This window comes from Triturus cristatus, chromosome 11, assembly GCF_964204655.1.
Source record: "Triturus cristatus chromosome 11, aTriCri1.1, whole genome shotgun sequence".
In the NCBI taxonomy this organism is placed as follows: Eukaryota; Metazoa; Chordata; class Amphibia; order Caudata; family Salamandridae; genus Triturus; species Triturus cristatus.
Genome location: NC_140594.1, coordinates 1129425782 through 1129448810, shown reverse-complemented (window position 1 = coordinate 1129448810; position 23029 = coordinate 1129425782). Strand labels below are relative to the sequence as shown.

The 23029-nt window shown below is 43.6% G+C and overlaps 1 protein-coding gene across 4 annotated transcripts in view; it reads right to left on the bottom strand.

Moving 5' to 3' along the window:
• Nucleotides 1–1905: 1905 nt before the first annotated feature.
• The window catches only part of NMUR1 (neuromedin U receptor 1), a 330624-nt gene continuing 309500 nt past the window's right edge, over nucleotides 1906–23029 (bottom strand). For all 4 annotated transcript variants that reach the window (XM_085635726.1, XM_085635729.1, XM_085635727.1 and 1 more), the window contains exon 4: nucleotides 1906–5176. In XM_085635726.1, coding sequence (XP_085491852.1) covers nucleotides 4779–5176 — 398 coding nt within the window. In that variant the 3' untranslated portion in view covers nucleotides 1906–4778. The remainder of the gene's footprint in view (nucleotides 5177–23029) is intronic.

Below are 23029 nucleotides of genomic sequence, written 5' to 3'. Positions count from 1 at the left end.
GCTAAATAAATCCAATCTTCTAACGCCGACAGAGTGTCCCGAAGCTGGTGAACCCAGAAGACGGAGGGCGTACCCTGCGCCGCCAAGTCCAAAAGGTTCTGATTCTTCAATCCTAAAACTCTAATTATCACTTTTTTATAAATGAATGACTTTGTTCCTAAATGTCAGCTTTTCCTTTCTGGTAAAGAAATCCATTTGTTCCCATATACAAGTTTATTTGTTTTTCAGAAAAAAACACATCTTATCCCCAGATACCATTCTGGCATTTTCCTTTTCTACAGTTATTTCATAAACACCATTCTATCATTGTTAGAAATTCAGTGTCGGCCATGTTGCTTGGTATTGCCAACTCGTGACAAGCATGGCCATGTTGTGCCCAAGTATCCTTCAGATGTTAATCTGTGTCCTGATGTCCTCCCAAAACTGGCACTTTCCAGTCAATATAATGATGGGCCCAGGCACCCCAGACATGTCAGCAAGTGCCACAGGGGCACAGGTACCTGCATGTGTCACCCAAAGCCGTGCTATGTCTGATGTATTTTCCCATGCCCATCAAAATTTGTCTAGCATCAATGTCGTGATGTGCCTACGGTACGTCACGTGCCATCCATTTCCATGATGTGCACAAGGCACCCCATGTGCGCGCACTGACATCGTGTGCCTCAGGTGCATCACTGGACAGCTAATGCTACTGTGTCCCATGTGCAAGCCAATACCACGAGCAGTCACAGATGGCCAATGTGCCAACCAATGCCATTGGTTGTTGCATGATCTTCATATGCTACTAGTGCCATCTGGTGCCCCAGGTGTGCAGATGCATGCGCACATGTGTCCGCATACATGCACACACACACACACATACACTTAGCAGTGGCCCGTGCAGGTCAGAGCGGTGAGGCAGTGGGGACCAGGTGGGGGGAATTTCGACGGACGATGAGGAGGGGAAATGAAATAAATAATTAATTTCCCCTCATCATCGTCCGTCGAAATCCCCAGCACACCCCACCTGGCCCCACCGCTCTTACGGCTGGGTACGGCTGCACACACTAACACATGTGTGCACACACACAAACACTCACACAACATACCTATATGACTGCAATGAAGTGTGTAATTTCTATTCTAACGCCACATGATGCTTTGATAGTAGGGTAGATTTGAATATAACTGCACTTTTAGGTTTTTTGATACACTTGCTCAAAGTCAACAGTACGTAAACACACTACGGGGATCCGTTCTCATAACTCACCAGTTCTGACAAAGATAGTGTTTGCCTGGTTCTGTCAGGGTCTGTTCTCGTGTTTTCTTTTTTTTTTTTTCTCTCTCTTTCTTTCTTTCTTTCTTTCTTTCTCTCGTTCTCTATTTTTCTCTCTTTCTCTTTTTCTCTTTCTCTCTCTTTTTCTCTCTTTTTCTCTCTCTTTTTCTCTGTCTTTTTCTCTCTCTTTTTCTCTTTCTTTTTCTCTTTCTTTTTCTCTTTTTCTCTCTTTTTCTCTCTTTTTCTCTCTCTTATTCTCTCTCTCTCTCTTTTTCTCTCTCTCTCTCATCAATTTCAGGGATGAAGGTAACAGAAGAGAAACAGGACCAACAGAGGAGCTCATATATATCTGCTGCAATGGTCAAAGATGGGTAAAAGGTGAGCTCCTGAACTTGAGAAGGGAAGAGGAAACCTTGAAGAGCAGGGCTTTGAGAAAGGTCAGGGACAACCTGTCCTAGACATCGAGCACTTCAGAGTCCCTTCATCTTCTTCTGGGTGCTAGATGGAGGAGGCAGGGACACAGCTGAGGGGAGGGTCTGTTGTAGATGAATTCAATATGTGCTTATGTCCCGTCGCTCCCTGTGTCGCCGCCCGGCCTGTACATCTTTTTAGTTTTTCTCACAAAAAAATCACACTGGTTGCACCTCATAGAAATCCCCCATGCTGCTCTGTTTATTCCAGTAATAGTGCAAAATATAATAAAGAAAAAAATGGTGCAAAGCAGAAGCCACCTAAAACTGGATACAGTGCAAAGTCACCTGCAATAACTCAAGAAACAGGTCAGAAAAACACATATATTCCAAATTACCAGTGCTAACATTTCAACATTAAAACAACACTTCCTTGATCCCGGGGTGCAAACCTTAAAAGCAGGGGTGATTCTCATGACGTGTGAGGCTCTCGGCTATCATGATACGGTAAATTGTCACTTACATTGTTCTCACTAGAATTGCCACGTTTTTCTTACAAATTCTCTCTTCTCCTAGCCCTTTCTAGGTAGTGTCTTACTGTGCTCGTAGTCTTTGGGACCCTTTCCTATTATTGATGGGTTTTGTGCAAGTAGACTGGGTTTTGATGGCCCTAAATTATTTTCAGCCTTCTCGAGTAAACCTAATCACACGCCAAACTATCTTGAATGTGGGGGCTGAGTGATGACAAGGATGTAAAGAGCCCTCAACTGATATAGAATTAAATAATTTTTAGTGGTTATCACTTGGTTATTCGACAAGCACAGCCTGAGAATCATTTTTTAATAAAAAAAATAGTGAACAGAATAATTTGATTTGCAATCACAAATAAGTGGTATTACGTGCACAGCACTTGTTTCTCTCACCTGACCTCAAATGAATACATCATAAATTACAATTAATTACCATAATCATTCTGTCCTTAATTTTATTTACCAGTGGACACTAAGGGGTTGATTACGATGTCGGTTGGAAAGCCTTCGACCGCTAGTCGGAAGTTTCTGACCACGGTCGGAGACTTTCCGACCGACACAGTCGGTTTGTGATCTGACCACTGAATTATGATGTCGGCGCTTGAACCGGTTGGTCAAACCAGCGCAGTTCCGACCGGCTCTTGGACTCTTCCAGCCATTCGGAACCACACTGTAATACTCTATGGATAGCGTTTCCGCTGTCGGCATTACGATGTCGGATTTCCACAGTATTTCGATGACGACCTTTCCAACACGGAAAGTCAGTCGGAAAGCAACTTTGGGGGCCCCTAGCAGGGCCCCCTTGCCTCCGCAGCCTATGGTTGGTGGCCAAGGGCGTACCTAGGATGCCCCCCTGTAAATCCATGCACCATGGGGTGCCTGCCACAGGGTGCAGGGTTTCACACACACACCCATTTCTTTATGGGAGCCTGTATTACGACCTGTGAGTATCCGCCAGTGTTCCCGAGGTCAGTCAGTCCCTAAATTTGATGGCAACTTGTCATCTCCCTTATTTAATCTAATGTTGTCACGTGGGTATTAGAAGGAAAAGGACGGAGCTGAACCTTTTCTCAGAAGATATACTCATTGTCTTAAAAAAGAGTGAACGCTACTGTGGCTGTAGCACTTATCAATTAAACTTTTATACGCAATGAGGCTTTGCAGGAGTTAGGACATGACCGCTGCCACCGAAGAACAATTGACTTTTTCCCGAGGACAACCCCTAAGGCAGGAAGGAGTGAGGGTCCATCTCTGTCTTTAGAAAGAATGGATGGCAGGACAGAAAGGTACTCTGCGGAGTAGGGTCGCTTCACAGGTCGTACTCACAGCCTCCATCTAAAGCCCACACTACATCTCCTCTTTGAGACAATTCTATGGATGATATTAGGGATTAGGGTTAGAAATGTAGGATGGACTGTTCTGATCATTCTATCTAAGGACAGCAAGTAATATTCTTCGAAAATTGAGTGCCAGAGTTTGCAGCGTTTAAAAATAAAATCTATAGTTCTTCCTCTGGCGCATTGCAATGATTTGAGTGTGGGGGATTATATATTGAACTGAAGGGGTTTGCCTTTTTTCAGCTGTGATCACTGTGCAATTAGTATCGGCACGTGTAACAAAATCATCCGAAACCTGCCCAAGTAAACAGGTTGGCAGCACCCCCTCCCCCTCCGGGGCGCCGGCCAAGGAGTTTGCCAGGGCCAGTTTCAGTTCCCAGTCCGGTCCTGCTTTGACCCCGTACTCTGCTCCGCTGTCTTTCGGCTAACTTTGTGCATTAATGGCTTCCTTCTCTTCACACACCTCAGACACAGGATCCCAAACCCATCCGGAGAAAGACCAACATATATTTTGATTCAGCCGGATGGAGATCTGACCCAACCAGCAAATCCTCAGCATTATACAAGGATCCTGCAATATTTCTAGGTGTGTCCTTTGCCCTGTACAAAGAAATGTATCATAAATATTTGAGTTAAAATTAAACAGAGTTGGTGGCGGCAGTCTTCACATAAAACACCAGCGTTCACCAATGGCGTGACATCACGGATGACCATGGCAAGTTGCAGGCAATGTTGACATGTCTGTGAGATGTTTGCCAAAGGTTAGAAATCTGTGTCACTATTCCAGTTGCTAGGCTGCTTCACGGCAGATCTCCTGCCCCCTCCCAAGGTGAGTCGGTGAAGACATCACAAGATAGGGGCACAAAAACCAATAAATAAGAAAAGAGGAAGCGGAAAGAATGGTGTTTTTATGTAACATGTCTTGGGTACTCAGGTGTGCTGCACATGGTTGCATTTACTTAACACATCCAGAGGTGTAACACTTGAACCCTTCTGGGGGTTGGAGACTTTCCTTGGCCAATCTTGTGCGTGACACCAAACACTGGCAGCAGTCCAGATTCATACTGTCACCAACTCCGAGATGCTTGCCACTTTTTTGGCTGTACAGTTATGCCGCAACTGGTGGTTTACTCTGAAACTCTTCTCCACATCTCGCAAAAATATCCAAAAATTCTACACTTTGCCATTCGCCAAATTAGTATCCAGCGGTCCTTCCAAGCGTGGAGTCCATGCAATGGTTGATTAGTTAGGAAAAGGAGGTTTCAGGGTCATTGGTGTTCTCACACTCCAGGTACACCTCATATTCCTCTACGTCTGAGAGGGGCAGCCCGTTACTGGGTATGTGTTCGCACACTATGCTCCGCATGGTGACTCGCGTGACGCTGGGCGAGTACTTCCGCGAGCCAGCTCTCTTCAGCCGGCCACGGCACATTACTTCCTTGAACATCTCACGGAAGCGGGTGGACATCAGGTTGTAGAGGATGGGGTTGACGGCTGAGCTCAGGTAGAAAAAGACACCTGAGATGATGTGGACGTAACCATAAATCGCATGCCGCTCACCGGTCCAGTCGTCGATGAAGCTCCACATGAGCCGGTCGGTGTGGAACGGGGCCCAGCAGATGCCAAACACAACCACCAGGATAACTGTAATCAAAGCAGAAAGCAAAGTTATTGTTGTGATAATGCTGAACTTTCAAAGTCACTATAAGAACATATTTCTCAATATTGGCAAAAAAAACCTGAATTTAGATATTAAAGTTTCTTTGGGAAGTGAGGTGGTCAACTGGTTTAGCAGTCATCTAAGACCATGCAATCAAACAACTACGTGCTAACCTAAGCTTCCACACGTACCCTCCCTGAGACTTTTAGTTCACATATTTAACAACATCGTTTGTGCTTAGAAATAGATAGAACACTATCATTCATTTTAAAATAAACGCTGGTCATGTATTTTTTCATTAAAGCAAAAGTGCAAACATAGGAATAAAAAAAAAATGCTGGCTTCATAGGGAGTGTTTATTAGACAGGTGCCAATTTACATACATGTTGTACTCAAAATATATATATTTTTTATTTACTTTAAAGCACAATGCTTGCTGTGCACTGGAGAGTTGTCTCAAAGTAATGCAAAGTAGCGTTTTGCACTATTTTGCATTACTATGTGTCTAGGTGGCATCCTATGGGTATTAAATGGGTGTTGTCATGCAACCTTCTGTAGTTTTTGTTGCAAAATCGTTTATACTAACAACAGTAGACAGGGTTTGGCACCAAGAAAAGTATACCCTTCCAGTACAACAGCTATGCTAGACTCACACACACAACCTTGCACGGTAGTGAAAAGGTGTGCACGTTGCGCTGGGCAGCATGACTGGCACCAGTGCTAGGTAGAGAGCAGGATAATGTCATAACTCTGTAGATACAGCGCTGTCCTTCTCTCTCCCTGTCATGCAGCGCAGCAGCTTTGGGTGCTGCGCTGCGCTCTGTGACTTGTTTCTAAATCCCGGCCCCAATGTGCCCAACTGGTCCACTCAGGGCATTCCTAGCACAATACAGAAGACCCGTCCCTGGTTGGACCTCTGTGCAAAACGTGGGAGACTCCTTGCTCCATGTAAAAACATTCTATTAAAACGAACGACGTGCATACATAACAAACCATTACTGACATCATAAATATAACAAGCATTTACAATGCAATTGGTCTCGCCTTCGGGACCTTATAACTGTTTAGCCAGGGCTATTGGCTCAGCAAATGCACAAGTGGGGTTACAAAAGGTTATGATTCAAAAACAAAAAAAGGGATGCACTACGAGACTGGCACTGCATTCCATTTTTTGTTAGATTCAGTTAATAATTTCGGGCGAAAAAATGGGCACGTAGCACACCAGGGTGAATACTGAAAAGTAGGCTGTAGCCTTGGGGTGAATGAAGGCGGAGAGCACGGAGAGGCCAAAGATGTATAGAAGAAGAGAAAAGTACTGCTGCGGGTGGAGAAAAAGAGGAGCGAGAAGTACAGAGGATAATAGAGAAAAGGAGGAAAAGGTTGCCTTGAGGTCAGTGAGGACACATGAATGGGAGTAGAGGGGGAGCAGGGGATGATGAATGGCTGCAGAAAAGAACTGAGATGAATTGCGAAGAGGCGGAACAGAGAGCACGCACGAGAGCAGTATAGCAGGGGATATTGCTTCAGTTTTCGACCTCTTACAATGTGAACTGATCCCCTCTGAAGTAGACATTTACTTAAGAAAATACTTGTCTGAAGAGTTGTGTTGGGAAATATGCCCTTCCCTACCATGTCTCCTCCTTCTCACCCCTTTCCATAGCTTATTTCAGTCACAACCACAATGCTGTCAAACATACCAAAGAATGCCTGACCAAACATTTTCTGTTCTTTGAATTACCATATTTCAATCACAAAATGCGCCGTGAGCACGCCAACAGCTGAGCACACCCTTGGCAGCAGCAAACCAAAGCGGAGCTGTTTTCTGTTTGTTTGTTTAAAACTCAGGGGGCATATTATCAAGGACGGCATTAAAATTATCGCCGGTTTAGTGGCAGAAAATTGCCGCCAAAGCGGCGATAATGGGCTTGATAATATGCCGCAGAGAATTCCTATTGAAGCCCATGTTCACACCAGCAAATCCTCAGCATTATACAAGGATCCTGCTTATTTCTAGGTGTGTCCTTTGCCCTGTACAAAGAAACCTATCATACATATTAGAGTTAAAATTAAACAGAGTTGTGCTGGGCTTTCTGAGAGACTGTGTGTTGCTGGGAGCTGGAAGCGCGACTCATGGAAAAGAAGCGTGTCGCCGCCGCAGCTGCTGTCGTCGCATTTCTAAGAAAGAATATGGATTCATCCTAAAAAGCATAACCACACCAGATGTCTCTGAACTGACTTTTCCGGCATGTCACAAACATACCAACCCTTAGAATCAATCTCTCATCATTAATTCTGCAATTCTTCTTGTGTTTTGCCTCCACTCAGTCCAAGTCCCTTCAATACTTATCTTCCGCAGTGATTGATTCTTTCTTTGATGATATGACACAATTCTTGAATTTCTACATCCGCAAACCCCTATCACCCTTCAAGGTAATTTGAAGCCTGATTTCTATCTAACACGATCAACCCTTTTTAAACAATTTCTTTATGATCATTCACTCATATCATTCACTCATAAACCATCAATCACCCCAATCCACACTCTTAGAAAGAGAATCTTATCCTCCTCTCTAAATTTGTTACTCACAAGCCATCTTGCATCAGCCTGCCTAGCTCTGACAATGCCATTCTATGTATAATGTCACTCCTCACACCCTCATCAACTTCCCTTCAACAAGAATTACCAAAATAAATCACTTTTGCTCAGTCCTAATCTTATGCTTAGACCAACCAACTACATAATAACATTGAACCTCTACTTCAGACAGCTTCCCTCAATGAATTGAATGATACGCCGTGGACTGACTTCCATTTCCATTATCCTCAGTATACATTCACACCCATGATTCACTCTCTGCAACCCTAGTTTTTTCACGCCATGCTTCTTGAAGACAATAGTGTGAACAATCCTCTGCAAATGTTGGAAAATTAAAAACTACAGCTGTAAGACCCAGGTCACCAGCCAGGTGAACTCAAGACCTCAGAAAAAGAAACCCTCACTCAACCTACTGGTGTCATACTTCATCATCAGGTCTCATTCTGCTCCCTATAAACCAGGATGAGCTTGATCGTGTTCCGGGAAGCCCTTTGGATATTTTTCTCGAAAGAGTCTTAAAGTGGAGATGGAAACATTTAAAGATCACCCCAGTTTCCAATTATTTTTGATGATTTGTTAAGGTTAAAATTTGAAAAAAAACAGGGTGCAGGGACATCAAACCCTTTTCAAACACCTGACTTATGAATTTTTAACTGTACCAAAAGGTGAGTGAGGGTCCCCTAAAAACCTTTTGGGTTTCTTTTTGTTAGGACTTGAGCTCATTCTGGCTGTGATACGGGACGAAGGATACTTTTGTGTAAGTATAATTAAGGGTCAGGGAGGCAGTTTTGGCAGTGAGCAAAACTCATGGAGTTTCATTCTTTTGAATTCTGAGGAATTGCATGAAAACCCTGTGAGATTCGGCATAGTTCCGCGCATGGGCAGAATTAGGCACAACAAAGTGCTCATTCTGATTTTTTGCCCCGGTTCATTCCGTGCAGTGTGCTAGAGGGGGCTGCCCCTCAAGTTGAATGTGAAGTCAATCAAGCAGATTTTCTATTTCAGTAACAGCTTTCTGACATTGAAGGTTTATGACCGCCCGTGTTGCGGACATCTCACTGGGTGAACTCCTCGCGACTGAGAATCACGCTAGGGGATGCCAAATCTCATTCATGCTTGCCAACTTACTATTGGTGAGCCGCACTTGAGAAAAAACTCTGCCACACGGCCGTTGGCGGAAGTTGACCAGAACTCCGTATTACTTTCGTAACACGGAGTGGTCAAAACTCTGTGAACTCCGCTGAATTTATCTCCCACCCCTAGGTAGCATCCTGAATCCCTAAAAATCTCTCTTCCCTCCTCAGATACTTACCTGGGTACTTACGGATTAGTTGGAAAAAATGTAAACTGCTAAATACCCGGAAGACTACAAATCAAGTTGAACACAATTCTAACTATATTCAAAATCTGATTAACTCTCTGCTCTCTCTTAACTTGTTGCTCATCTCTTCAACCATCTTCTCGCCCACCATGCCACTCTCACTCACTCGCTCTATGCCTCAAATTGTGATACTTATTTCTCTGTGACCATTGTTATTTTAACCATTCTGGACACACTCCTGCTAGCCTAACCACCATCTTCATCCTACCCACCTTTTATCCTTACGGATTCCAATAAATGTCTGTGCTCTCCTGTAAATCTCCATAGGAACAGATCCCTAAACATAAGAATGCAAACCCCTCTTGTGCAACATCTGAACTAGTGCCATCGCATCTTCTGTTCTACCATGCGTGACAACTCTCACTTTAACTGCACTCTCAGACCTCAGATGCATCCTCAATGTTTGAAATCTGCCAACTCCCTAACTTACCTCAGGAAGCCCTCAGCTGCTTCATCCAAGCCTGCAAACTATTGCCCTGACCATCAGTTGATCCATGGAACACTGCAAATTATCGCCCCCTATGTCAGGTGATCCAACCCTTACTGCAAATGACTGCCCCTCGTCAGCTGATTCATTTTTCCCCCGACAGTTAACGCACGCCCGATAGCCTCCCTCCTTTATGCCGATGATGCAGTACTTATGTCTCGCACACAGGTTGGTTTACAGAGGGCCCTTTCCTTTTACACATGTTTTATGGATAGGCTTGGCCTTAAGCTGAATGCAAAAAAAAGCTTTGTCATGACTTGTGGGCGGATGAAAAGTAAAGCTAAAAGTTATCAGGCGGGTGGAAACCGGGTGGAAACCATCAACCTGTTCAGCTACCTGGGCGTCCTTTTTAATAGAACAGGTTCATGGACTGCAGCAGTTAAGGCCAGGAGCTTACTTTTTATGAAGTCCATAGCCGCTTTAAAAAGTTTCTCGAGAAAACTGGGGAAACGTCCGCCCGTAATGCTGCTAAAAATCTATCAAGCGAAATGCGTAAGCATAGCAATCTACGGGGTGGCGATATGGGGTTTCCAGGATTGTAGGTCGATACAATGTATCGAAAATGGGTTTTTTAGGTACATCCTGGGAGTCCCAGCTAGCACCTCAGTTTTCAATTGTCATAGTGAATTAGGAGCCGTTTACATTACTGACCTAATTAAAATCCAACCAATTCTGCTATGGCACAGAATTTGGACATCAGCTAGCACGGGCCTCAACAGGGATGTATTAACTGATGCCATGAGACTGGTTAATGTGGATAAAATACCCTGGCTTAGTTATGTTAAAAAGTTCATGCAGGATATTGGACGCCCTCACCTGATAATATGAACTCTACCAATCGAAAGGATTTTAAAAAAACTTGCATGACTCACCTTGAAGAAATTAGGCTAGCCCTGGAACTGAACAAAATTACGGTGATTCATCACCAAATTATCTCTGTAACAAGTGAGATTCAACCTTACCTAATATGTGTGGCAGGAGGTTATGAGAGATACCTACTATCCAGATTCAGATTTGGGTCTTTCCATCGTCTTATTACTCACCCAAACACCAACGGCTGGTCGAGGGATCTTTGCCGCTGCCCATGTGATAACATTTCACCGCAAACCACTCTACACGTAATTTTATTTTGTAAATATTATGTTAATGAAAGACGCAGATGGCTGATCCCTTTCCTAAAACAAGGTGGATGGAGGCAATGCCGTCCAGCCTTCTTGTATCTACAGAAGCTGGAAAATAGTTACTGTACCGGCTCAGTGATGGGCTTTCTAAAGGGTGTGGTACGAGCAAGAAAACATTTAAACAACTAAAATGTTAATCCTGCTATAGGTTGATTCAGTCAGGGCGATACCATTGCCTAAGGAACTTTATACGGTCTATATGAACCCAACTTTATTATTCTGCATATATTGCTATGTGATGTGTAATGATACTTTTTACATGTAACTCATGTCTTGCTTTTTAATTCTTGTTTTTATCTACATGTTTGCTTTTATGATTTTAATTTCTAAAATCGAATAAAGCTGGGTTTTGATTTGATTTGATTCATTACATACTGCAAACTATCACCCTGTGTCACAACGAATCTTCTTCTGAAAACATCTTGGTAAGTCTTGTCTTTTCTCAGTCTCACTTCCATTCACATCACCCATAACTCCACCACATTCAACCTAGCTTTTGAAACCTTCCCTCCTCGGAAACTGCATCTCCATCTTTATCAGACATGCACACCATCATAATATATATTCTGTGCTAGTAGTTCTCCGGCTGTGTGCCGCACTCAATACCTTTGACTACACTGCTCTCCTTTTTGTACCCTTTATTTCAGGTGTCCACGACAAGACACTCAACAGGTTCTCTTCCTACATTTCTGATCTATACTTCTCCATTGATTGGTGCTTCTTACTTCCTAATCCCACCCTTTTGCTGGTTGGAGGTGGTCAGTACTTTGTAACTCTTCATCTGGTTTTCTCTGTCTAATTTGCATCCTTTGGCAACATCATCTCATTGTTTGACTTCTCTTTTCTCTTTGTGCCCAAGGCAGGCAAATGTTTTCTCTTGTCCAATCTTTATTTATAATCTCACACTGTCCCTCTGACATTTTCCACAGGCTCTCAATCCACTCTCTAATGCTTAACTCCTCAAAGGCAGAGATCACTTATTTTAATGCCAAATCATAACCCAAGCATCATCCAGCTCCTGTTCTGCTTCCCCCAAAAGTCTCAGCCAGAAATATTGGAGCCCTGATCACTGCAAGGATGAGCTACATTTCTTCATGACACCCCCAGTTACAGTCAAACCCCAAGTACTCAATAGCCACAATATCTGCCTCATCATCTCCCACCTTAAGCACTACTCTCGGCGCTCCTACTGAGCGCAGAAACTAGTTGGCCTGACCAAGTGCTCATTCATATCACTGCACAGGCTTCTAAAGCTAGCCACAAGCACTCTGGTTAACTGCCCCAGGGACCATATTACATAAAGTGCCCCAGGGGCGCAACAGACTTGTGTGTATCATCTGTTGCACATAAAGCACCAGCACTATCTTCAAGGGGACATTCCCTCATTTGCATGGGGGTGTGCCCCATGCAAAGAGGGAATCCCTTTGCCTCTGTGCCCGCGTTGGTTATAGCAGCCCTGTGCAGGGGTAAAGGGGGTCCTATGGACCCCCCAGACATCCAGTGAATAACTCTTGGATCATTTACCTCTGCACTGTTTTAACACCTTCTAGTGCCTTTATTACAAGTGCACTGGTAATGGCTAGGTGGAACTTTAAAATGAAAGACAATTGATACCAGATTTAACAAGCATTGGCAATGCCAATCGGTCTTGGCTTTAATTGAACGTTGTGTGGTAATGTGAAGCATTGCAAGTTAAAAGCATCAGAATCGATATGTAAAGTAAAGAACTGTAGAGTTATATTGGTGTAGGTTAAAAGATCAGGTGACATTTGCACTGTTAAGCCTGAACTAAAAATGCATGTAGGTTAAAGACTGCCCTCCTCCCATCTGTGCTGCTTCCAGAGAAAAACAACATTAATTATCTAGTTGTCTAGGACACTTTTAAATTTCAAAGTCATATGTGTGCCCCTGAAAGTTCAAGGTTCAGCAGCTGGATAAAGACACAAAATGATCACAGCTGTGAAGAGGCAAGCACTTTTTTGTGGAAGCACACACGTTCTGCCCAATCAAAACATGTACTTCTGGTTCCCAACATGTGGGCGGAGCCAAAGCCTCTCTCTAGTGATGCTCACATAATAGTCTGGCAACAGATGCACTGCCAAACCAGACCATAAAAAGAAAAATACATTATATGTGGGGCTCCTCAAAATCATATTAATGAGATCGATAAAGCAGCTTGGAAAATTAAATGATAAACCCATATACCAACATTGCATGCTAAAGGCTTTGGATAAAAATGCTAGATATAGATAACAGTTTTTTATCATTTTGACTCCAAGAGAAAGTAGAACACAATGTCCACCAGCACACAACAGTTGACAGTTGACACAATTAACAGTTGACAATCACTGATGCGAGGAGAAGACGAAGAGTAACTCGTACCTCTTTGGAGTTGTGATACGGCAGTCAAAAGTCACACTTGAAATTCAATTTGATTCTGTATACAAAGGGCATGCAGGGTTTCAGCTGTCCAATGAAGACCTAGGTGTGCTGGTATACGTCACTACATTGATGTCAACATAATCGACCTACAAAAATATTACATAACCTACACCGGCTACCTCTACAGCGTCAAAGTAAGTATATATTTGCTATCGTCACTCCAGATCTATTTTACATGCAATGTACTGGTTGCAATATTTTCAAATTGCACGTGATATAGTCGTTTATCGAGAAGGCTATTTTTCTTTAGTGGGTGGGGGCCTAGACTGCTACCTGTGCATAGATCTGTGTTTAATAATTTTTTTTGCTTTTTACTTCAGTCCTGGCTAAGATGGCACACTGTTGCTGCTGGATCTGGCGAGCTTGTGTAGAAACTGGTAGAGGACTGGAGCTCACACTTCCTTCCAGGAGAAAGCTAGCACTCTCCCAAACAATTCCTTGGTGATAACCAATGTTGGCATAGGTAGGGAACCAGCCAGACACAGTTCCAGCATCTGTTCTGAATCTGGACCTAGCTTCTGGTTCAGCCCTAGAAAACCATCCCACCTAGCTCCCTATGGAGCGAGCCAACACACGGACACAGGCATGCGAGCCTGCACTTGTCCAGTGTGTGGGTTGCATTGTGGACCAGTAACTGAGATGGCGATGCCCATGAATCACTTCATTGACACTCCTGTAAATCAGGGTTCTCCAAAGTCAGTCCTAGAGGGCCCGAACCATTCCAGATTTTTAACATAACTACATTTATCTAATTGCGGATAAGCTAAAAAATCTGGCATGGATCCGGCCCTCCAGGACTGACTTTGGAGACCCCTGCTGTAAATCCCTTGGTATGAGGGTGAAAGATGCTGGAGGTGAAATAGAACACAGCTGGAACCTCACACCTGCCCATTAAACTCAGGAGCCCATTGGGTGAAAACAATATGCTCAGTGTAGCCCTTAGGAGGTTGCCAGAGATAAACTGGGATTGAAAGTGTTTTTGACTTTCTCAATCTCTACATCTGTGTAAGATATGTGAGTCTATGCATGCGCTGTAGGAAATGTATGCATATCTATGTATGTAGTTATGCTAATAACTGTTGACAAAGCACACAATACACACTGCTGTTCCAGATCACATCACTACTCACAAGGGCCCTTGTATTAACCTGACAATAACACATAAATGAGATAAAGCTTGAAGTATTTCAAATGTACTCTCTGGAGGTGACATCCAGCGGTTTGCAGCTGGTGCATAAGTCCACTTGAATGTTTAACCGGGAATGTAAATTGTAACCTGCAGGTAAAACGGGGGTCTGCGACAAAAGGAATATATGATGTTACAACGCAAACAATTACAACACATGCCTTTACAATGTGGGCTTTAAATCGCAACTACCATTACAACGCATGATTTTACAATGCATGTCATTACTACGCATTGTTAGAAACTATCATTACAACGCATACCATTACAACACATACCATTACAACGTATACCATTACAACGCATAATACATTTGGGACAGCAGTGAGGTAAGTGTAGGATAGTGTAGGGGTAAGAATTACTATTCCCACTCCAGTGAGTGCAACAGTAAGGTAAGTGTTGGATAGTGTAAGGGTAAAAAGTACTATTCCCACTCCAGTGAGTGCAACAGTAGGGTAAGTGCTGGATAGTGTAGGGGTAAAAATACTATCCCCATGTACCCCAAAATCCATACCCACCCATGCGTTGTAATGGCATGTGTTGTAATGGCATGCGATGTAAAGGCAGCTGCATTGTAACAGCTGCGTTTTAAAGGTATTGCTTTGTAATCGTTGTTTACCGACAAAAACATTCAGCCTCTGATCTGTCATACATTGAATATGAGTTTGTGATGTCACAGCTGTGCTCTGAGGTAGGCATGTTCTCATCTATTTTATGGTGGTCAAAATTGTGAGCAGATTTGAACGCAAGAGCACTTGCCTTAAAACACAAAGGTTTCAAAATCAGCTGACCTATTAAGTACCCCAGAACAGCGTACTGAACACCTTCAATTTTTTTTTCAATTTCTTGAGGCCATAGTTTGTAAAGAAGAAAACAATTAGTAGGCTGTCAATCACTGAATTCCTTCATTACTCCACTCTCTTTCTGACACTGCCTATCCCCCAGCCCATAATTTATGCACCCCTGGAATAATTGTTTGCCATTTTCAGTCCTGGAGATGGCCATTTGTCAGCCCCTATGGAACATCACATCTGTGACAAAAAACCTTGTACTGCCCTGGCTCAGAGCCCAGTGCGGCCAAAGCCGCAAGGAGAAGAGGGGGGGATTCAGTGGTGTTTGACATATTATGTACAGATTTTATAGTAAAAGAGGACGCGGGAATTAAAGAGGATCAAACGAGGATAGAATTAAGTATATGGGGGAAAAAGGTGTAGTGCAGGGCCACAGAAATTATGCAATTGTGTGGCCGCTGCATAGAATAATATAGATTTGCCACATAATCCATCATCCGCGATATAATCTGCACAGTTTAAGAAAAAACAAAATTCTAACTCAAATGTTTTAAAGTTACTGAAAACGCAGCAACTTACGTTGCAGCGCAGGTCAAAACACCCTTTGCAATTAATGACTTGTAACCGTTCTGTTGATTATTGCTATATTTGGGTGTTAAACTGGAACTAATGAGGTGCAAACAATGCCCAGACAATGTTAATAATTAAAAAAATGCCAAAATATTGAAGTAATACTATCACAAAATGTACCACATTAAAATGCATACTTTACCTTTTCTTGCCACATAATTTATTCCACCCTGCCTCATAATTTAGCCCTGCCCTACCACACAATCCCAGTGGTCTCTGGTGTAGTGTAAGGAGCTGCACTATGGAACAATAGTCAGACCCTCTGGCATAGCGCAATTTTGAGATTCACGAAATTTCCACAACATTTGTGATTTTCCACGATGGCTGCCTAAGTAAACCAACCTGCTGTGAAAACACGGAATTGGCCATCATTTTCTCTCCCCATCGCATTTGTATTACTGCTCCCTTGTTTCCGTAGTGTAAAAAATGACGCCTTGTTGGTGGATCTGATAAGTGCCTCTGTTGTCTTCAGTGACGCCTCTGTGCAGCCATGAGAGCACCTAATTTAGCTTCAGAGTGAGTGTTTGGGGTGTTACACCCCCTAATAAATGTATTTTTTGGAAAATAATTCGGTACAGGTGCATTCTGTCGGGGATGGTGAAGCGTGTGTTGGTTTTCACCCAGAAATTTACATACACACAGACAAAAACGCACACACCCTCGCTCTCCCTCTGTTTTGAAATTTCTAAAAAATGTTGGTTATTTTACAAAATATTGTGTTTTCTCTTGCTCAGCGCCCCTACCAATTCGCATTCATCATGTCCCTTTCCACTGCCCCATTGGCCCCTCTCATGCGCCCTGCTTGTCCTATAAGGTATTTTAGCATTATATGCCAGTGTGATTGTTGGAAAATCTGAAGCTTTCCCCCACCCAGTGATCATACTGACCCAGCTACGCCCCGTGCCTGCCCTGGGAGTTGGAGGATGAGGTGTGGGGCAGAGTCCTTTTAAGGCATGGGCAAAGTGGGCTCTGACCAAGGGCCCCAGCCTTGCAGGGGCCCCCTGAATAAGGCAGCTCTGTTCTACAGAGAGACTTGCCCTGAGAACCTTGAATAATTCTTAAACAGATTGCTTTAAATATCATTATCCTTTCATTTATTTTTAGTGTGTGTGATGTGTAAGAATCTATTACAGACATTTTGAAGAGACATGTTGTGTTTCTGTTTCATGCAACAACCATAAAAAAGTTTTTCAGATCAAAACAGAACCTCACATATGAGAAACACGAGTGCGTCACAGAGAGTATTTGCAGAAATATTAGTGAGTCGCTGCGGTGTTACAATATTGAAAACACAGGTCACTGTCCCTGAATATCAGATGTAAACACATAAAAGATTTGGATCAAATTCCTATGCACTGTCAGTGACCTGGCTAAAAAGGGCATGAAAAAGCTGAATTTAGACACTAAATTAAAAGCTGTTCCAAACAGGGGTCCCCAAAATACATTTGGCCTAGTGTCCCCAAATTCCTTGAGATGTCTCCGCAGTGAAAACCATCAGAAGGTAGTAGTCAGAAGCAAAAGGCGTGGCTTTGCCTCACCTTCACTGCTAGAATATTTGCCTCAGGCGAGACCTGGACTCCTGTCCTGACTCTTTCTCACCTGTTGTTGCATCTTAGTCTTGCTAACCCACCGGGATGTGCTGAGCTGACAAAATTAAGGACTTGTGCATAAAACATCTGACACGCGCTCTCAATTAGGAAATGTCTACAATTAAAATCCCATACACACATTCACATCCAAAATTATCTTCATATTTCAAAATGAAGGAGTCTGTTTTTTGTTGTTGAGCACAGCCTGGCTCAGTTTCTGTTATCAGCAAAATGTGGGAGGAAATATTGGAGGGGGTGTGAACTGGATTAGGTGAGTCTATATCTGTGAAGCAAAACTCCTTATAAATCAAGGATATGTCTGTGCTGAAAATGGACATCTCTATAACAGTACTAAAACAAATCAATGCCTACCCAAATGGGCAATTTAACAAGCATTGGCAAAGCCAATTGCGCTCACCTACGAGATGAGGGCTATTGGGTTGTTTAATGTGTAACAGTACTAAAAGAAATCAATGCCTACCCAAATGGGCAATTTAACAAGCATTGGCAAAGCCAATTGGTCTCACCTACGATTTGAGAGCTATTGGGTTGTTTAATGTGTTGTTTTAGCCATGATGTACAACAGTGCTGCTGCCATGCAGCCTGGTTAAAAGTTTATAGAAAAAAAGCAACATTATATGGCCAGTGCTGGCCACCCTACAGGTTTTCAATACTGGCAGGAGAGAGGGTGGGGGGAAGCGTGTGTGGGGGCAACACAGACAACATACGGTGTGAGGATATAAACCACTGTGACGCGGATACCGATGTCAGTGTCAGAGTCTTTTTTTTGTTATGGTGGGTGGAGGGTAACACGGACAACGGAGGGAGGGAGAGCAGATTAGTGAGAGGGACCAACTTGGAAAAAAGAGGGAGAGATGGAGGGAGGGTCATCATGGACAAGAGAGGACTGGTGGGCAAGCAACAAGCACAAGGAAAGGTGGGAGGGCAGGAGAAGGTCAAGCAACACTGATAAAGGAAGGAGGAGTGTAGGTGGGGGCAAGCAAAAATGTGAAGTGGATTGACTGCGCCTCGGTATTACTGGGATAGGATAACCAGATATGGGTCAACAAAGGGAAACAAAAACTCAGCAAAAAACATAACATTGTGCGCCAAAATTTCCACTTATGCTGCCGCAAAATTAGCCACTCCATGCCATGGTCTTCTGGGGGTCTTAATAATGGATAAATGGGGTGTGGGGGCAGAAGTGTGATGCCATGGGGGAGCAGTGTGAGAGAGCAGCGTGAAGGAGGTAATTGTGGTCCAAACCAAGGCTATTTCATCACATAAGATCAGCCAGAAACTACCCCAGAGGGACCAGTCACCAACATTCCATGTGCTGCAGCTGATGGCCTGTAGAATAGAAAATATAGGGCAATAGAATAAACACAACGTGAGCATATATACAACTTTAGCTTAAAATGGGAGTAAGAATTGGCAGTAGTAAGGGGCGAACTGGAAACTCCTGGCCAGCCAGACAGTGTGCCTCATGAAGCCTAGGGGATGAGCTGAGTGACAGAGGCGGGATGTCCCTCACAGAGTTATTCAGATGCCTGCGAGGAAGCCATGCTTGTTTACAAGGTACATTGGGAGGGTGGCACCACAGCACAGATGGTGTCCTGCACAACACTGCTTTGGACTTTCAGTGCTGCTAAGAAGGGGGATTGTGACTTGGTTATACCTGCTGCTCAGCCAGTGTGACTGTGGTGATGGAATGTTGGTGTGTGAGGTGGCAGTGGAATGTTGGCGAGTGGGAGAGGCAGTTGGTGGATGGGCTGAGCAGCAGGAAGGCTGCTCCTGGTGGGGCTCTACATCATAACATCTACCTTGAATAAATCAACCTGCTTAATATACATGGACTTCGAGGCGTCATCCTTCCACAACAGACACCTGCAGTGAAGTGGCCTTAAACCAAGGGGGGGGGGATCTTGCTCTTCACCAGCAGGGGGCAGGCCCTGGAGCCTTTAATGAAGCCAGCCAGGCCAGCATTAGCCAGCATGAGTGTAAGGGCAGTCATCCCATGGCAGTGTGAGATCAGATGCAGAATCTAAGAAGCAAGGGGAGGACAGGGGGTTAATAGGAGCTGCTACCTCGTGGAAAATGGACTTACAGCTCGCTTGAAATGTAGATTTGCTTAAACAGGATGCCGGTGAAGCAGAGGTACTACTCCCAGAGTACAAGTGAAAGGCGGCCTCCACGAGGCACATCTCTGCTCATTACTAACATTTCGGAGGCATCTCACCTGACCATACCTCTCACCTGCCAATCAAAGGCTTCAGTGTGCCCCACTGAGGGCAAGGTCCATGATGTTGAGTGATTGGTAAAGGGCTCCAGGAGTGACTACCTCAAGGGGGCCCCCAAGGGCCTGATGTATGCCTTCCGGCATTAGTTATTAATATTTTGTGTTGTATTGGTTAGGGTGATTCAATTAGCGTTGCCACTTGCAAAGAGGAGAAATGCTTCGTGCTGGATGTGTAACCCTGAGGCCTTATGGATGTATTTTATACTGAGACTCTAAATTTGCAGTATTAAAACACAACACCGAGGCTGACTGCCGCAAGAGATACACTGGTGCCATTCATGTACCTTTTGTACCTCTGTAGTAGGGACCTGATATGTGAACGGTCTCAAAATCGAATGCAAAATTTTTATTTTAATGTTTTTGCAATTTTATTTCATGCATCCTATACTCTAAAAGGGATCAACGTTATTTACTTAAGCACAGCTTGAATACATAAGAGGCAGATTGGATACTTTCTATAAAGATCATTTACAACCTATTACAGTTTGGATGCCACAGAGCAACAAAATGCAAGCATGATTTTCTGTTTAGATGTTTATATTCGAGCCGTATCTCATCCACCCATCCAAGATGTCACAGGTCTGGATAAGGGGATGACCCCGCCTAACATGGCTGCTACACTTGACATTTCAGATGTGAGCAGTCTAGTCTATACATTACTCCAGGATTAAAATAATAATATCTCCATGGCCTTGTGGGGCTGAGAAAGGTTTGATGGCTCCTCGGTGTCGATTTTCAGGCCCGGTACCATTGTTGTCTTTTGTACATCTTTGTGACGGAGTCTATATTCATGGCAATCCGTCTTGTACCAGCGTCTGTGAACACGCGGATGGATGATTTGTGCTTTGCTGGGTGAAATGTAGAAGCCTCCCCTTATACAGCCAAGATTCACTTGCAACCCTTTCTGTCAGCCATGGGGCAGTCCCAGTGAAGAACCCTAGGGGGATGTGTCCCCAAGTTCCAGGCCTACAGAGAAGCCAAGTAGCACCAACTAAGTTGGACAGAGGTCAAGGTTTAATTACGGATGAGTCATAACGTACTGCGGTGGTTGGGATGTGGGCAACGAGCTGGGTGCCTGCAACGAGTGAACTGTGTCTGGAGCACGCTGTTGTGAGTATTCATCTCTTTAGGTGCAGGGAAGGAGCTCTACCCCTCTATGACCCTACATGACTTGTTCAGGCTGTTCCATCTGCATGCATTTTGTATACCGAGCGGCCTGAATTAACAATTCCGGTCCTCCTCGCCACACATGAATCCACCTGTTATTAGTTAATACACATGGAAAGGGGAATATCCATGTAGGTCAGGTTCTCCAGGTGTTATTCTGCATGGCTGTCGGAGCAGATTGAATCTCTCATTGGCCACCTTCCCTCAGCTGTTGGGAAACGGTAGAGGGGTGACTATGTAGGGATGAAGGGAAGTAGGCCGTGGGTTGGTGGGGAAGTGATGTGGCAGAGGAGCACGTTGTGCTCTCCCTGTGTCATAAGAGGGGGTGAGGCATGAGTCAGAGCCCAGGCAGGTCTGACCTAGAAGTCCAGGCCTAACTGGTTTTACTAGCTGGAGTTTCAACTGGTAAAATTGGGTCCGGCATTCCCACACCTGTGAAATCCAGGTGCGGAAACACTGCGCCACATATAACTGGTTGAAGCAGTATCCCACAGGGGAACACAGCTCTGTCCAGCTTGTAACTGGGACCACGGTGCATGTGTACACACACACCACGCCAAACACAGTATTACAGTTTTGGGTTGATATAATACCATCCAAGGCAACCTGGAGTAAAAAAGCAGCATATGACACTTTTTTATGCTCTAATTAAAGTTGCTCAAACAGTGTATTTTTGTCAAGAGAATTCCCAGTATATGTCAGATCCAAGCTCTTGCAAGCTTAGATGGGAACCTAAATTATGTAATACACCAGTTAGGGATCTTTTGGTACATGCCTGTCGAGAGTTGTCACAATATTGTGTGAATAGAATATTGTGTCAAAAATATCGAAGACCAAAATATTGAGAAGGTAAAAGCATTTGGCAACGTATGCATTTACTATTCTTAACTCCACATCTAAATACCTTGAAGATATATATATATATATTGTCAAGGTAGATATATGTGGAGATAATTATAGTAAAACTTTGCTTAACCATGGAGACTTACCTTCATGATATTTTCGTCCTCTATATTATTGACACAATATTTTGTCCGCACAATATTTTTAACTGGATATTTTATCTACACACCATGTCGAGGGGCGTTCTTTTGTATCGGAACACTCAAATTTACTCACTTCAAATTTCAGTTTTTCTAGACTATTTCTTTAGCATAGGATTATCTCAAGTGTGATTTATGAAGCCCTGTGTATCTGAACAACGCTATTCAAGTTATGAAAGAAATAAAGTTTAAAAAATATATATATAAGAGATACTAATTGTCCTGCATCTGCAGTGCTGGCTCTCATAGGATCCATGAATCCATGAATGGATCTGTGAACCCTGTGAGAAAAGCGTATGCTTTTTTTAGGGACAAAGGTCCATATGTAGAAAATGTGTGTGAGTCAATATTCAGCCGCAAACTCAAGACTGGTCGCAAAATAATGAAAATTGAATATATAAAACGCATTTGCAGCCCTAAATTTAGAAATGTAAATGTTTACCAAAGCGATAATTTGCTGACTCCAATCGCAGGAGAGGCCTTCAGACTGAAAGTCACACTTTTTCAATAAACACTGGAAGAAATATTATACAGTAAGCATAGACTTAGTAGAGCTGTAATCCTTAACCTGATTTCTGATGGAAAGCCTCAACTTGAGAGACACACCTTATGCAATAAGTCCATATCCACCCATGTACAGGCATTATGCTGTTTAAACTTATTAGCATCTGGCAGCTATTAAGATGTGGTTGCAGCAGCTGGTGGTATGGCCCAGAATTTCATTTTCACAGTTTTTTTCCGTTCACCCCTTGATGCCTTGTTAACGCAAATCAATACCTACATATATCTCCCTATAAACTAACCCCGGGCGGAGTTGGCGTAGTGCCACTACGCGGAGTTCAACAGAGTTTGGGAAAAACTCAGTGGAACTCCACTCCGCTCCCCGCGTCCACACCCCCCCCGAATATAAAATCTAAATTAAAAAATTAAAAAACAAAAAAGGCACTTACCAGACTTCTACTGTGGCGTCTCCGGCTGCCCTCCTCACGTGGTCTCTCTCCCGCAAACCCCTATGTCAGACGTACGTCTTGCGAGAACTGCACAT